This window comes from Halteromyces radiatus (genome assembly GCF_025201355.1).
Source record: "Halteromyces radiatus strain CBS 162.75 chromosome Unknown BX664scaffold_1, whole genome shotgun sequence".
Taxonomy (NCBI): domain Eukaryota; kingdom Fungi; phylum Mucoromycota; class Mucoromycetes; order Mucorales; family Cunninghamellaceae; genus Halteromyces; species Halteromyces radiatus.
Window position 1 is genome coordinate 4,001,096 of NW_026251687.1, and position 12,782 is coordinate 4,013,877.

Here is a 12,782-nt window from a genome sequence, read left to right on the forward strand (position 1 = left end):
AATGCAAATATGACCTTAGATAAAATTATTCGACCATTGGCTAAAATTTATTTGCCGATAGCGAATCATTTTTCTGAAATGAGAATAACTAAGTATATATGCACTTACTGGTAAAGTGAAGATGGCCTATTAGATTCTTTATATCAGGAGCAATATTCCGTCGAGAAAGTAAATGACTATTAAAAAAAAAAAAAAAAAAAAAAAGTTGGAGAACGTATTACCGTATAAAGGTATTATCGTGTTAATAGTCGTATGTATGTAATAAGAATGATTGGTACCTGAGAGCATGAATACAAAAAATAACCCTAGGAATATTTTTCTTATCATATAAATCAGTCAATTCAAACCAAAAAATAGTAGGAAGACCCACAGATCTTATAGCACCAAAGAAATAGTTGATATTGTCAGAATGTCGAAATTGAAGTTTTTGACCCTGTTAGAAAATAAATGATGAGTATTAAAAAAAAAAAAAAAAAAAAAAAAAAAAAAAAAAAAAAAAAGGTAGAGGTTGACTTACATAGAAAATTTTACGCACTGAACCAGGTACAATCCAATTAGCCAGTTTGGCCAGTACAATACCATTTCTTAAAGCTTCTTCCAAATGAATGACTGGTGGTATTTCTTCTTGAATACAATCCTCAATCCATCTAAATCAATATAGAATGACATATCAGTCATACGATTTCTTTTTTTATTATTATTATTATTATTTAGTTTTAGTTTTACTGTTTTGCTTCTCCAATATGACAAAGATATTCATATGCCAATAAAGTTGTTCTTTGTGAATCAATCCAAGTACTTGTAGCCACTCGATCATTCTTTTGTAATCTGATCCGACCTAAGAAAGAGATGATTATGAATACTACCATTATAATGATTACTGTCCTTATTCTTACTCACCTTGCAATCCTGAATGATGATGATGATGATTCAACAAAAGGGAAAAAAAAGTTGATTTTAATGATAAGAATAATGGATTGAATCTTACCCACTACATCTTCAGCATTGGCATCTGTAATAGTTGGTAAATGTAAATCATCTAGTCCTTTATTTCCTGCCAACCCTTCCAATCGTTTCAATGACGAATACTTTGCCATGGCAAGAAAAGAACAATATTAGTATATGAAAAATAAAAGAATTAAAAAAAAAGTAGTATGAACAATTCAAAAAGGTACAAAAATGCCATTTATCCTGGTTGGTTTTATGATCATCCTTAATCAGTCATCTTCCTCATTATAACAATAGCAAATCCATTTACTATTATGAATAATAATAACGGAGAATTTAAATGGAGCATAACTTACAAGAATAGCAGTAATACATCCCATTACATAAAAAAAAAAAAGGTTCATTCATTCCATATAAAAGAGTTTCGTTCAACATCATCCACTATAGAGTCTTCCCAATCCTTTTTTTTTTCTTTTATTTGGTTCCAATTGAATACAAATAGTAGAAAAAAAGATAAAGTAAAACGATAAACCAATAAGAGAGACAAGATCAATACAAAAAAAAAAGTCCCGAAAAAGGAAATTAACTGTATAAACACAACCCCTTTTTTTTTTTTTTGTTATTTATCTTTCACGCTGACCAAAGTCTTCAAAACCGCCAAATAGTAGTAATAATAATAAAAATAACAATAATAACAATAATAATAATAATAATAATAATAAAAAGAAGTCAAACTATTACTAATGAATAATCACCACAGTTTATTGTTGTCCACATTCCAAAGCACGACATGCAAAAAACTTGACATCACCATCCATATCTTCACTAAGCTTTTCCAAGGCAGGTTTGACAGTTGTTTCATATAATCCAGCTGCTGATTCATTCTTCTTCAGTAAGGGTATCAAGGTCTCCAATGACTTGGCCACGTTGAATCGAATATTTGGGATAGGATCATTGGATAAGCTGATCACCGTAGGTAATACATCTTCACGAATCACTTGTACTGATAAAGATTCTGCCATAGCCTATAAAAAGTATATACATATAATATTTAAGATGGGTCTCAAATTCATTCTCATTATCATATTCTTGCTTTTCTTTTTTTTTTTTTCTTCTTACTGTCATAGCAAATAATGTAGTCATCCTATGAAGGTAGTTTTCATCCATTGTCATTTTCAATACACGAGGAATGATCACTGCCTTAGCCCATTCAGGACCAAATACATCTGTCAACTTTTGTAGATTGATGGTGGCTGCTTCTCGAATAGAGAATACAAGATCTCGAAGCCAAGACATACATAGATCCAATAATTTTTCTTCAAAAAAGGTAGGTCCAAATTGTTTTGCCAAAAGTGGGATGTATTCAATGATAGCCAAACGAATACGCCATTGTTTATCTTCGGAAAGCTCCATAATAGCTGGAAGTAATGCTTGAGATAATCGTTCCACACCAATAGCTACAAAAAAAGAAATCAAATCAACAAACTTTTGTCACATTATTTCAAATGATCAAAAGTTATTTACCTTTATTGATCACATCTAGATTTGAAATCACATTCAGTCGCACATCGGGAAATTCATCAGTAAGTTGTTGCAAAAATGTAGGCAAAAGATATTCGGTAGTTCTATAAATAAATAAATTGGTGAGTGCCTTTTACTTATATATTAATCAACTTACGCTTCTTGACCAACAATAGGTGCCAATCCACTGATATCCTTTGCAAGAGCAGCGCGAGTATACTGATTTTCATCTACAGCTAGATCACGAACACAAGGTAGTAATCTATCCAAAATGACGGTTTTGTCCACGAGTTTGGCATAACCAGGAAGTTGACTTGCAGCAGCAGTTCGAACTTCACCTTCATTGTCCTTGAGTAAATTGATAAAGGCTGTTGTAAAGTATTCCTCCTCGAGTGAATCTCCAAAGGCTTGAGAAATCTATAATTAAAAAAAAAAGTAGAATAAGTATTCAATCTATCCTTTCAAAATATTATTTTATTTTCTTACCTCTACATAATTTGATGCAATCATATAACGAACACGCCAGGCTTTATCTTCGGCTAGTCGTTTGAAAATAGGTAATAATTGTTGGGTTTTTTGTTCATTGCTGAAAAATCCGGCGAAAGGTGTAAAGTTTTCAACAGCAAGTAATCGTACAGAATCTTGATCATCTTCAGATAATGTTTGGAATAAAGGGAGAACTGTACTGAATACATCTTCAATGGAAACTTTGGTAGCGAAAACCTTGATGTGATAAAAAAAAAAAAAAAAAAAAAAAAAAAAAAAAAAGGAATGTATCAGTCTTATTCGTTCTTCTGAAAAAAAAAAAAAAAAAAAAAAAATAGGATACTTACACCCAAGGCTTTGGCAGTAGCGCGTCGAACCATAGGACTATCATCTTCTACCAGTTGCTTGAATAGACTATAATATGTGATCAATAGCAAACCAAATAAGAGAAAATGTTAATAGATCAATAGATATTAAGATAAATGATTCTTTACCCTTTAAGTTCAACTTGAGTATCTTTGGAGCATTTGGGATAGATAGCAGCAAAAAGACCAGTAGCTGAAGTACGACAAGTAAACCATTCACCCAAAGTCAATCGTTTCAATAAAGGAATAAAATGTTCCAATAACTGTTGTTCGGTCAAGACATTAGCAACTTGACAAAGAGATTCAACAGCCTACATTTTATACATATAAAAAAAAAAAGGGGGAATATCACTAAGTAATGCTTTTCATATCCTTTCATCATCTTTTTTTTTTTTTTGTTATATAATAATAATAATACCTTTTGTCTAACAGAAACATCTTCTACTGCAGATAGATTTTCAAGGAGAGGAAGTAATACATGAGCATGTTGAGGACCTCCAACAGCATTGGTAAGTTGACCAAGTTCATGAGCAAGAACTACAAGAACTTCGTCGTCGTCATCGATTAGTTCTAACCAAAATAAGGAGATACAATAAGATAATAAAAAGATATCAAAATGATAAAGAGAGAGAGTGAATAATAATAATAATAATAATAATAATAATAAAACCTTCCGCGTCTATATTACTCTTTTTTATTTTTTTATTTTTTTTACCTTGTAAGAAAGGAATAAGTTCATCCCTTGTTCTTTCTGGACCAAGGGCTTCGGTGATGATGGCTAATTTGCTAATAGAGTTCAGTCTGAATTGAATATCTTCGTGTTTTAGTTCGTCAATCAAAACAGCGACAGAATATAAATCAGTTTCTTCCATAGCTGTGGTGTTGACTGGATCTTCATCCATAAAGTCAGGTGGTGTAGTAGTATCGATTTCCATATTTTAAGTAAACTGTTATAACAAATCTATGTTTGTATAGATAAAGAAAGAGAGAATAAAATGAAAAAGAAAAGAAACAAAAAAAAAAAAAGTGCGGTCAGCAAAGGAAAAAAATGATTCTCGAACTCCAAAAAAAAAAAAAAAAAAGTACCGTTGAATGACGTCCAGTGCGGTATTCGAAAGAAAAAAAAAAAAAAACAGAAAGGTAATTTAAGAAAGAAAGAGGGGTTTTCTTTTTTTTTTTTTTTCACTTTTTTTTTTCTTTTCTCTTTTGAGACAATTTCCTTGTTGATCTTGATTTATGACTTTTTCCACTGTTCTTCTTAAGCTTGGATTTGTACCTCGACGTTTGTGCATTACTCCATAAATAATACCTTATATTCTCTCTTTATTATTTGACTTTCCCTTCTCTATTATTATTATTATTATTATTATTATCTTTGATACCACCATTTTATAAGACATGAGTGCCGTATTCGAATTCGACGATGATGACAATTTACGACCATTAAGAAGAGATAGTACTACAACCAATAATAGTATTTCTCTTGTCGAATTGACTTTGGATTCTGTAACTAAAGAACTCGCCAATAGTATGAAAGATGAACTACCTTCCTTTACCAATACTGTTACTGCTTCTACTATCATGACTGGACCTCCTCAACAAATTGAAAGTGGTTATTCTTCTGAAGTCGACGCTCCTGAACCAACATTGATCCAACCAAATGAAACTACTTATGAAGTGGAACTAGGTAGAAAATCATTCATCTCTTCTTCTGTTACAACTGGTGATATTCAAACCATGAAGAAAAAACGAAAAGTTAGTTTGGATGACTTTGATATTATCAAATTACTTGGTCGTGGGGCGTAAGTGATTATTAATATATATATATATATCATATTCTGAAACTTGATTATTTTATATAGATATGGAAAAGTCATGCTTTGTCGTCATATTGAATCTGGACAATTATATGCTATGAAAGTACTCAAAAAAGCTTCTTTAATGGTTCATACAAAGAATGCCGAACATACCAAAGCTGAACGTCAAATCTTGGAAGAAGTCCGAAATCCTTTTATTGTTCAATTGATGTATGCATTCCAAACAAATGATCGTCTTTATTTGATATTAGAATATGCTCCTGGTGGTGAATTATTTACTCACATGGCTACGGGTAAATAGACAAAAAAAAAAAAACAATTTGAATTCACTTACTAAAAAGTTTATTTATAGAATATATGTTTTCTGAAGATGTTGCTCGATTTTATTTGGCAGAACTTGTATTAGCTTTGGAACACATACATAGTCTTGGCATAGTCTACAGGTAAACCAATAATAAATAGATGATCATATGATATTCAATTTCTTTTTTTTATTATTTTGTACATTATTTAGAGACTTGAAACCAGAGAACTGCTTGTTGGATGCTGAAGGCCATGTTGTACTTACTGATTTTGGTTTAAGTAAAGTATCATTAGATGGAAGAACAAGTACAATATGTGGTACAGCCGAGTACATGGCTCCAGGTAAAAAAAAAAAAAAAAAAAAAAAAAAAAAAAAAAAAAAAAAAGGATGAAAAATGATATTGATATAATTTATTTATATGTATAGAAATATTAATGGAAATGGCATATGACAACTCTGTTGATTGGTGGACATTGGGTATATTGATGTTTGAGATGTTGACTGGCTATGTAAGCTGAATGATTGAATACAAATATATCATATTTCAACTCACTTTTATATGATTTATTGATTATAGACTCCTTTTAGATCAGCCAATAAAAAGAAAACTTTGGATGCCATTCAAAAGAAAAAGTTACAATTACCGTACTTTTTATCTAATGATGCAAAGGATCTATTGACACGAGTATGAAACAAATGATATATATAAATATATTATATTATATTATTAATTTCTTCTTATTTTGTTGTTCTTGATAGCTTTTACGCAAAAATCCAAATGTTCGATTGGGAAATGGTAAAGATGGCATTCGACGCATCAAATCACATGGATTTTTCCGCAAAGTGGATTGGCAGAAACTCAAGGCACGGGAATTGACTCCACCCATTCTTCCTGTTGTGGTAAAATATATTAGATTGAAAAACAAACAAAAAAAAATCTAACGTTTTTTTTTTTTCCTTTCTCCACACTTTCTCCAAAAATGGTGATAGACTGATCCTATTTTGGCGGAAAACTTTGATGCAAAATTTACTGATGAAATTATCAAGGACACCCCTATTGATTCACTTACAACTTTAGATACTGAAATGCAAGCCTATTTCAAAAACTTTAGTTATGTCGGTCGCTCATATTTGGATGATCAACTGTGCAAGCAATCAAATGACCCGTGATGAATATATATATATATATATATATATATATATATGCTTAGAATAGTAAATGATATTCCTATAGAATTTATGACAAGCATCATTTTTTTAACTAGCTTTTTTTTTTATTACTATTATTATCATTTTATTTTATCCATCACCTATTGAATATTTAGTTTACAAGTATAAATATTTGGAAAAAAAATATTCTTTCTCATAGTTTTATGCAATAAATATGAATTGTTTACAATGAAATGATAATGTTTATGATCCACATAGTCAATGACTATTTATGTGACTCCACAGAATTCTAAAATAACGATGTGATTTGAAAATAGTAAATCATCCATCTTATTATGCGATTTGGTTCCATCAATAAGATTTTTATAATCACTCCATGATCATCATAAGAATCACTGTAATAAATTGAAATTCCGAGTGAATCGAGCAGGTTTGTGCAACTGATGATGTATTGAACGACGATTTGTTCTTTCAAAGAGACAGAGATGAAAAAAAAACAATGGTGATGTTACACTATGACTGGATTTGTTCCTGTCTGTTGTGTAACTCTTTTTTTTTTCTTTTTGTAAAAACTAGAAATCATCGTTTGAATCTATTCATTCATTTATCAAACGGATGCTTAATAAACTGATAAAAAGAAGAAAAAAAATAAAAGAGATGGAAGTAAGAAGTGAAAAATAAAAAATAATAAATAAATAAATAAAAAAGATAGTAAGAATCGATGACGCACGTTTTGCAGGTGATGATTTTTTCTAAGATGATGATGTTAATATGATAATTCTATAATGATGATGATTAAATAAATTCATGCAAGAAATGACGCTAATACAAATTTATCTGTCAAAAAAGAAAATTATTCATTTTATTCAAAAAGTGAGTTCACATGTCCTATTTTGATATGATGACATGAAATAAAATTCAACTTTCAATAATTTTCAAGGATAATCATTAAGTATTCTGCCATAATAATATATTGTACCTGAATGCGCACTGTTCATGCGACTTGTGTAATAATAAAAGAAAAAAAAAAGTATTACTTTTTTGGTTCATGGGGTTACATCAGATGAAAGAAAAAGAAAGTTCAGCAGACTTTTTTTTTTTTAAAAAGAAAAGAGAACCTCGGGGAAATAATGTGTCCGTATAGAGATAAAGAGAGTATTGTGACCTATGATACCATTTATTATTTTTTAAGTCATTTGTATATCATGATGAAGCACAGGCCAATTTTACTATATTCAACCTCTTTAAATTAAAAAAAGTGTACAACTTTTTTATTATTATTATTATTATTATTTATTAATACTAGTATAATTATAATAAAAATGGCCTCATTTGATCTATCATGCGTTCCTATCTCCTTTTTTAGATTAGCCATCCTAATTTTATAACACTTTTTACATATACATTTTATATGTGTGTACCAAGTTCACACCATCCATTTAAACCAATCGAACCAATCAATATCCCTTTTTGGTTTCAAAGCCCGCCCGCAGCAAAAAAAAAAAAAAAGTTAAAGAAAAAAAGGTTAAGAAAAAATAAAATAGTATCGTTCCTTTTTCTCTCTAAATTTTTTCTTCTTCTTCTTCTTCTTTTTCTTAGTTTCTTCTTTTTTTTTTATTATTATTTTATTTTTTGTCTTATCTGTTATATATTCTCTATTATCAACACCAATTCAATATTATTCATTAGTGTTCGCCCATTCAACGTTTCGACAAGACAATGAGTAACAACAACAACAATAATAACCATTGGCATCATAGTAGTCCTTTGGAAGATGACCATCTTGAATATGTAGATACATTCTCTCAAAGTTTTTTATCACCCATGTCTACCACTTTACAAGATATGGATGATATGGATTATCAACCTTCTACAGGAAAAAAGAAATTAATTCATGCACTACCAATGTTTGAAGATTCACCATCAGATTATTCTATGACTTCTTTGGGTGATACTAGCCTTTATGACGATTTTGGTACTTCGCCTCATAGTGGCTCAGGATTTGTTGGACCCATGGATATTCATCATCATCCACAACAACGACATTCTATGTTAGCAGCTGGAAGTAAACAATATAAATTTCTTATGAATGAAAGAAATAAATTACAACCATCCACTTTTCAACAACAACAACAACAACAACAGCAACAGCAACAACAACAACAATATCATCCATCTGGTCTTTCCATTCAACCTGGTTATCCTTCATCTTCTTCTTCATCCTCTTTAGTCTCTACTAATCCTAATGGTATTACTTCTGGTTTTCCAATGTCGGCTCCTGCAAATATTGGTTATGATTTCCATCTCAACTCTCGATCTTCTATAGGTTCTCCTTCCGTTGGTGCTGCCGTAGCTACTGGTTCAACAGAAACACATCTATCTATGAATATACCTCCGCAAAATCATCATCCTCAACAATTAACCGATTTACCTCAAAATTTAGAAGATGATTATGCCATGCAAGTCAAGTAAGTCTCTCTCTCAAAAAAAAAAAAAAATATCAAACAAAAACAAAAGTCTAGTTTTATAAAAATAAAATAGTATCTAACCTCAGGAACTAAAACCTTGTTTCATCTTTTCATTTTACCGTTCATAGTTTACAAGCCATGATGGAAAAACGAAGACGCCGAAGAGAATCACACAATGCAGGTAAATTTGGAAATAAGGCTTGTTATCTGACCTAAAAAAAAAAAAAAAAAAAAAAAAAAAAGGACTTAGGATATATTCTTCTACTTTGTGTTACATCGTACCTGGATAGTATACATCTATTTTTCTCATACCTTTTTATATAATAGTGGAACGAAGACGACGAGAAAACATTAATGAACGTATTCACGAATTGGGTTGTTTATTACCTGAATCCATGTTAGAAGAAATTACCAATCCAGGAAATAATGGCAATCAATCTCCTTCTATGAGTGGAAACAATACTGGAAATATGACGAAACCAAATAAAGGCGCTATTCTAAGGAAATCTGTGGACCATATTCGACTTTTACAACAAGAAGTCGTCACTTATCAACAACGTGTCAGAGAATTGGAATCCATTTTGGAGCAATACAATGTCGCTAAGCATGAAGAATGATTTTTTCTTTCTCTCTCTCTCTCTCTGTCTCTGTCCTTTAGTGGTATCTTTCTACTCTTTTCTTGTATGTATGTATGTATGTATTCATTCCCTTTACCACTTTTTTTTTATTCCCCTCTCTTTTATATATTACCCCTATATATATTTATTTTAGTAGTTATTTTGTGTTTTATATGAATCCAAATGTACAAGTTGTATATGTATCCTCCCCTTTCTGTGTGTCCATAATGTTAAGATCAATAAATATATAGTTTTGTTTCACTTTTTATATGCGGTTTGACATTTTCAAAACATCATCTGTGGTCTAATTTCTTTCAGAATGATCCTTTTTTATATATTCATGATTTTCTGCACTATAATCAGTTGAAGTAATCAAGTTGAATTTAAAATCCTTTGAAACTTTATTTGATCTCCATAGAAAAAAAAAAAAAAAAATGTTTCATCGTCGATCTACTTGGTTTGTTCGTGGAGAAGATGTCTTTTTTTGGGAAGAATACAGTCTGACTGTAACGTGTCGTTGCACAAAATCGAACATGTTTCTTTTATGCCGTCATCATCACCGAAGTTGGGATCGTTTTCCATTTTTCTTGGAATGTCCTTTTTGCAAAGCCCATCTTTTATCCATTATAAGTGAATGCGCATTACTATAAATAAAATAAAAGATCGCTCTTCACGATAATCATCAGAAAAAATAAGTTTATTATCATAAAGATGGTGTATAAAAAAGAAATCAGAAAAGAAAGGACTAGGTAAAGAGATAAAATGGGGTAGTCTATATATGTATATACAATAAGTGTTGGTGTAATATAAAATAGCTAAACTAAATCTACAACTTGGCATCAGCGTTCAATTCCGTTTCCATCAAATCACGTAAATCATTGGCAGCATCTTCGAGGGCTTGCTTAAAGTGATGAGTACCATTGATAAATTTCTTTCCATGGACTTCCAAATCCTTCAGACTAGCAATGTTGAATTGAAGAGCATTGTTCTTGATCATATAAGCACAACCAAAACCATCACTAACGACCGGTCCCCAACCATAACCATCAAAGTTTTCAGAGGAAAGTTGAGAAGTAGAGAGATACCAATGAGAAGAGTAAGCATAAGCAGGATCCTTGAACAAAGAAGCATCTTCATTAGACTTTAAAGAATTTTTTAAACCAAACAAATGACGATCTACACCATGACCATTGACACAATCAGCCATATAAGCACCTTGAGCCTTCAAAGCCTTGCGGAAAGATGCGATCTTCTCTTCATTGGTAGCATAAGGATCTTCCATAGTTTTGACAAAAGCAACAGATTCAGTGGTAACACTACGGGCAGTTTCAGTACGACCACGTTGGTACTTTCGAGTTTGAGCTGATTCATAAGTAGGACGTGACACACCAAACATCTTGTAATAGGCCAATTGAATAATCATTTGAGTGAAACCATCAGGGGAAGATTTAAATTTCTTGATCAAATTCTTGCCATAACCTTGATAAGCTAATACAGTCATTTCATTCTTGGCAATCAAACTATCAAAATTAGATTCAGCTGATTGGATGGCTTTTTCACTTTTGTTATCCAAATGGAATTTAAGTTCAGTGGGTTGAGGAAGATTGTTGCGAATCTTTTCAGGACCATGGTTAACAGTGTTGTTCTTCAATCTAAAAAAAAAAAAAAAAAAAAAATTAGTATTTTTTGAATTTCATAATAATATTCTTCGTTGTTATCCTTCTTTTTTTTTTTTTTTACCCTTCACAAACATATTCATTCAAACGACAAGTAGCAGTACCATCCATACAAGAATGCTATAATAAAGAGAGAGAAAAAAAACAAAATTACAATGAGTAAGATAAGATTTATCTATATATAAAAAAAAACTTACTTCACCCATGAATCCAGCCTTGCCATTATCAAAAACAATGAATTGAAGAGGTTTATCATAGAATCGGTTACGACCGTCACCATGCCAACATTCACGAACAGCTTCGTCACGAGTCACAGGAGTGCTGTCATCCAAACAAACGACAAAGGAAGAAGATTCGATTTGATTTAAGGCATTTTTGTTGTTGGGGTGAGCTGCTAATAGTAATTCCCGACTCTATCAAAAAAAAATGTGAGTATTGGTCATTTTTTTCACGTTTGTGCACCCATGACCCCACAAATCACTACATCATTAACACACAAAAGATATCGCTTTATGTAAACATAAATGGAACCCCGCGATTTTCCCCTTTTTTGCTTGATAATCATTAAAATAAACTTACATCCGTCCAAATATCACGATTCTCCGCTGTCAAAGCACCAATAGCAGATCCTTTTTCTTCGCCAGCCAAGTCAATCACACGTTGAAATTGTTGTTCCAATTCGCTAGTGGAGAGTTGTTGTCCATCATGAATAGTATCGATCACATAAAACTTGTTTTTACGCATAGCAATAATATGAGAATGCTTGGATGGATCATAAATGGCTTCATAATCAGAAGGTTTTTTGGGCATACGACAATTGTTGAACATATACTTGTAAGAATCCATACACATAGGTTCTCCCTTGGCATATTCAGGTTCGAGAGTTTGATTGACGATTTGTTGTTTGAATTCCAAAGCTGCAGTGGTCATGGCAGCAGCACGAGTGGCAGGTAACTTGCGAAGTTTATCATCCTTATAGTAGAAAAAGTAACTGACGTAAATAACCACGGGGTCACGATATCCCATATAAGCTTGGTCTAACCACCAATCTTCCAACCAGTTGACTACTTCAGGATTATTTGCATGAGCAACAAGACGTTCTTGAAGTTTTTGTCCAATACCACCAGGAGCTTCGAAATCCTTGACAAGTTGTTCAGTTTTCTTGTAATCTTCATCACTCAACAAAGGACGGACACTTTTGAGATATTTTTGTAAAGTTCCTTGAAGAGCGGGCACTGGTAATTTGGGAAGATTATTTTGGAATCGTAACATGGGGCCAGGAGCATTGGTATCTACTGGAGTCTTGGGTTGTACTTGAGCAGCAGTAGCCATTCTACGAGAAGTCATGTTGGAAACAGACTTTTTTGTATTAAAAAAAAAAAAGAAGATTAATTATGTCAATATGAATGG

At 31.6% G+C, this 12,782-nt stretch overlaps 5 protein-coding genes across 5 annotated transcripts; 2 read left to right on the forward strand and 3 right to left on the reverse strand.

Annotated features, from left to right (window-relative positions):
* Positions 1–457: 457 nt before the first annotated feature.
* BX664DRAFT_255708 (uncharacterized protein) lies at positions 458–1,097 on the reverse strand (the record flags this gene model as incomplete). Its single annotated transcript, XM_051540427.1, has 3 exons — positions 458–647; positions 727–838; positions 989–1,097. The coding sequence occupies 3 exons, from the start codon at positions 1,095–1,097 to the stop codon at positions 458–460; spliced, it is 411 nt and encodes a 136-aa protein (XP_051405602.1).
* Positions 1,098–1,383: 286 nt separating this feature from the next.
* Positions 1,384–4,352, reverse strand: BX664DRAFT_377594 (armadillo-type protein). The gene is made up of 9 exons (XM_051548780.1): positions 4,036–4,352; positions 3,739–3,890; positions 3,450–3,631; positions 3,303–3,369; positions 2,956–3,192; positions 2,627–2,886; positions 2,473–2,573; positions 2,068–2,405; positions 1,384–1,973 (listed from the first exon to the last, which is right to left on the reverse strand). Exons 1-9 carry the CDS (start codon positions 4,253–4,255, stop codon positions 1,710–1,712), a joined length of 1,821 nt encoding a protein of 606 aa, XP_051405603.1. The 5' UTR covers positions 4,256–4,352; the 3' UTR covers positions 1,384–1,709.
* Positions 4,353–4,511: 159 nt separating this feature from the next.
* On the forward strand, positions 4,512–6,645 carry BX664DRAFT_322689 (kinase-like domain-containing protein). Its single transcript, XM_051543541.1, has 8 exons — positions 4,512–5,122; positions 5,183–5,430; positions 5,490–5,580; positions 5,652–5,782; positions 5,868–5,950; positions 6,019–6,126; positions 6,201–6,341; positions 6,432–6,645. Exons 1-8 carry the CDS (start codon positions 4,719–4,721, stop codon positions 6,609–6,611), a joined length of 1,386 nt encoding a protein of 461 aa, XP_051405604.1. The 5' UTR covers positions 4,512–4,718; the 3' UTR covers positions 6,612–6,645.
* A 1,534-nt stretch (positions 6,646–8,179) lies between these two features.
* Positions 8,180–9,938, forward strand: BX664DRAFT_322693 (helix-loop-helix DNA-binding domain-containing protein). Its single transcript, XM_051543542.1, has 3 exons — positions 8,180–9,079; positions 9,208–9,260; positions 9,407–9,938. The coding sequence occupies exons 1-3, from the start codon at positions 8,331–8,333 to the stop codon at positions 9,694–9,696; spliced, it is 1,092 nt and encodes a 363-aa protein (XP_051405605.1). The 5' UTR covers positions 8,180–8,330; the 3' UTR covers positions 9,697–9,938.
* Positions 9,939–10,522: 584 nt separating this feature from the next.
* BX664DRAFT_363659 (acyltransferase ChoActase/COT/CPT) lies at positions 10,523–12,719 on the reverse strand (the record flags this gene model as incomplete). The annotated part of the gene is made up of 4 exons (XM_051548385.1): positions 10,523–11,348; positions 11,437–11,492; positions 11,570–11,785; positions 11,952–12,719. 4 exons carry the CDS (start codon positions 12,717–12,719, stop codon positions 10,523–10,525), a joined length of 1,866 nt encoding a protein of 621 aa, XP_051405606.1.
* Positions 12,720–12,782: the final 63 nt, after the last annotated feature.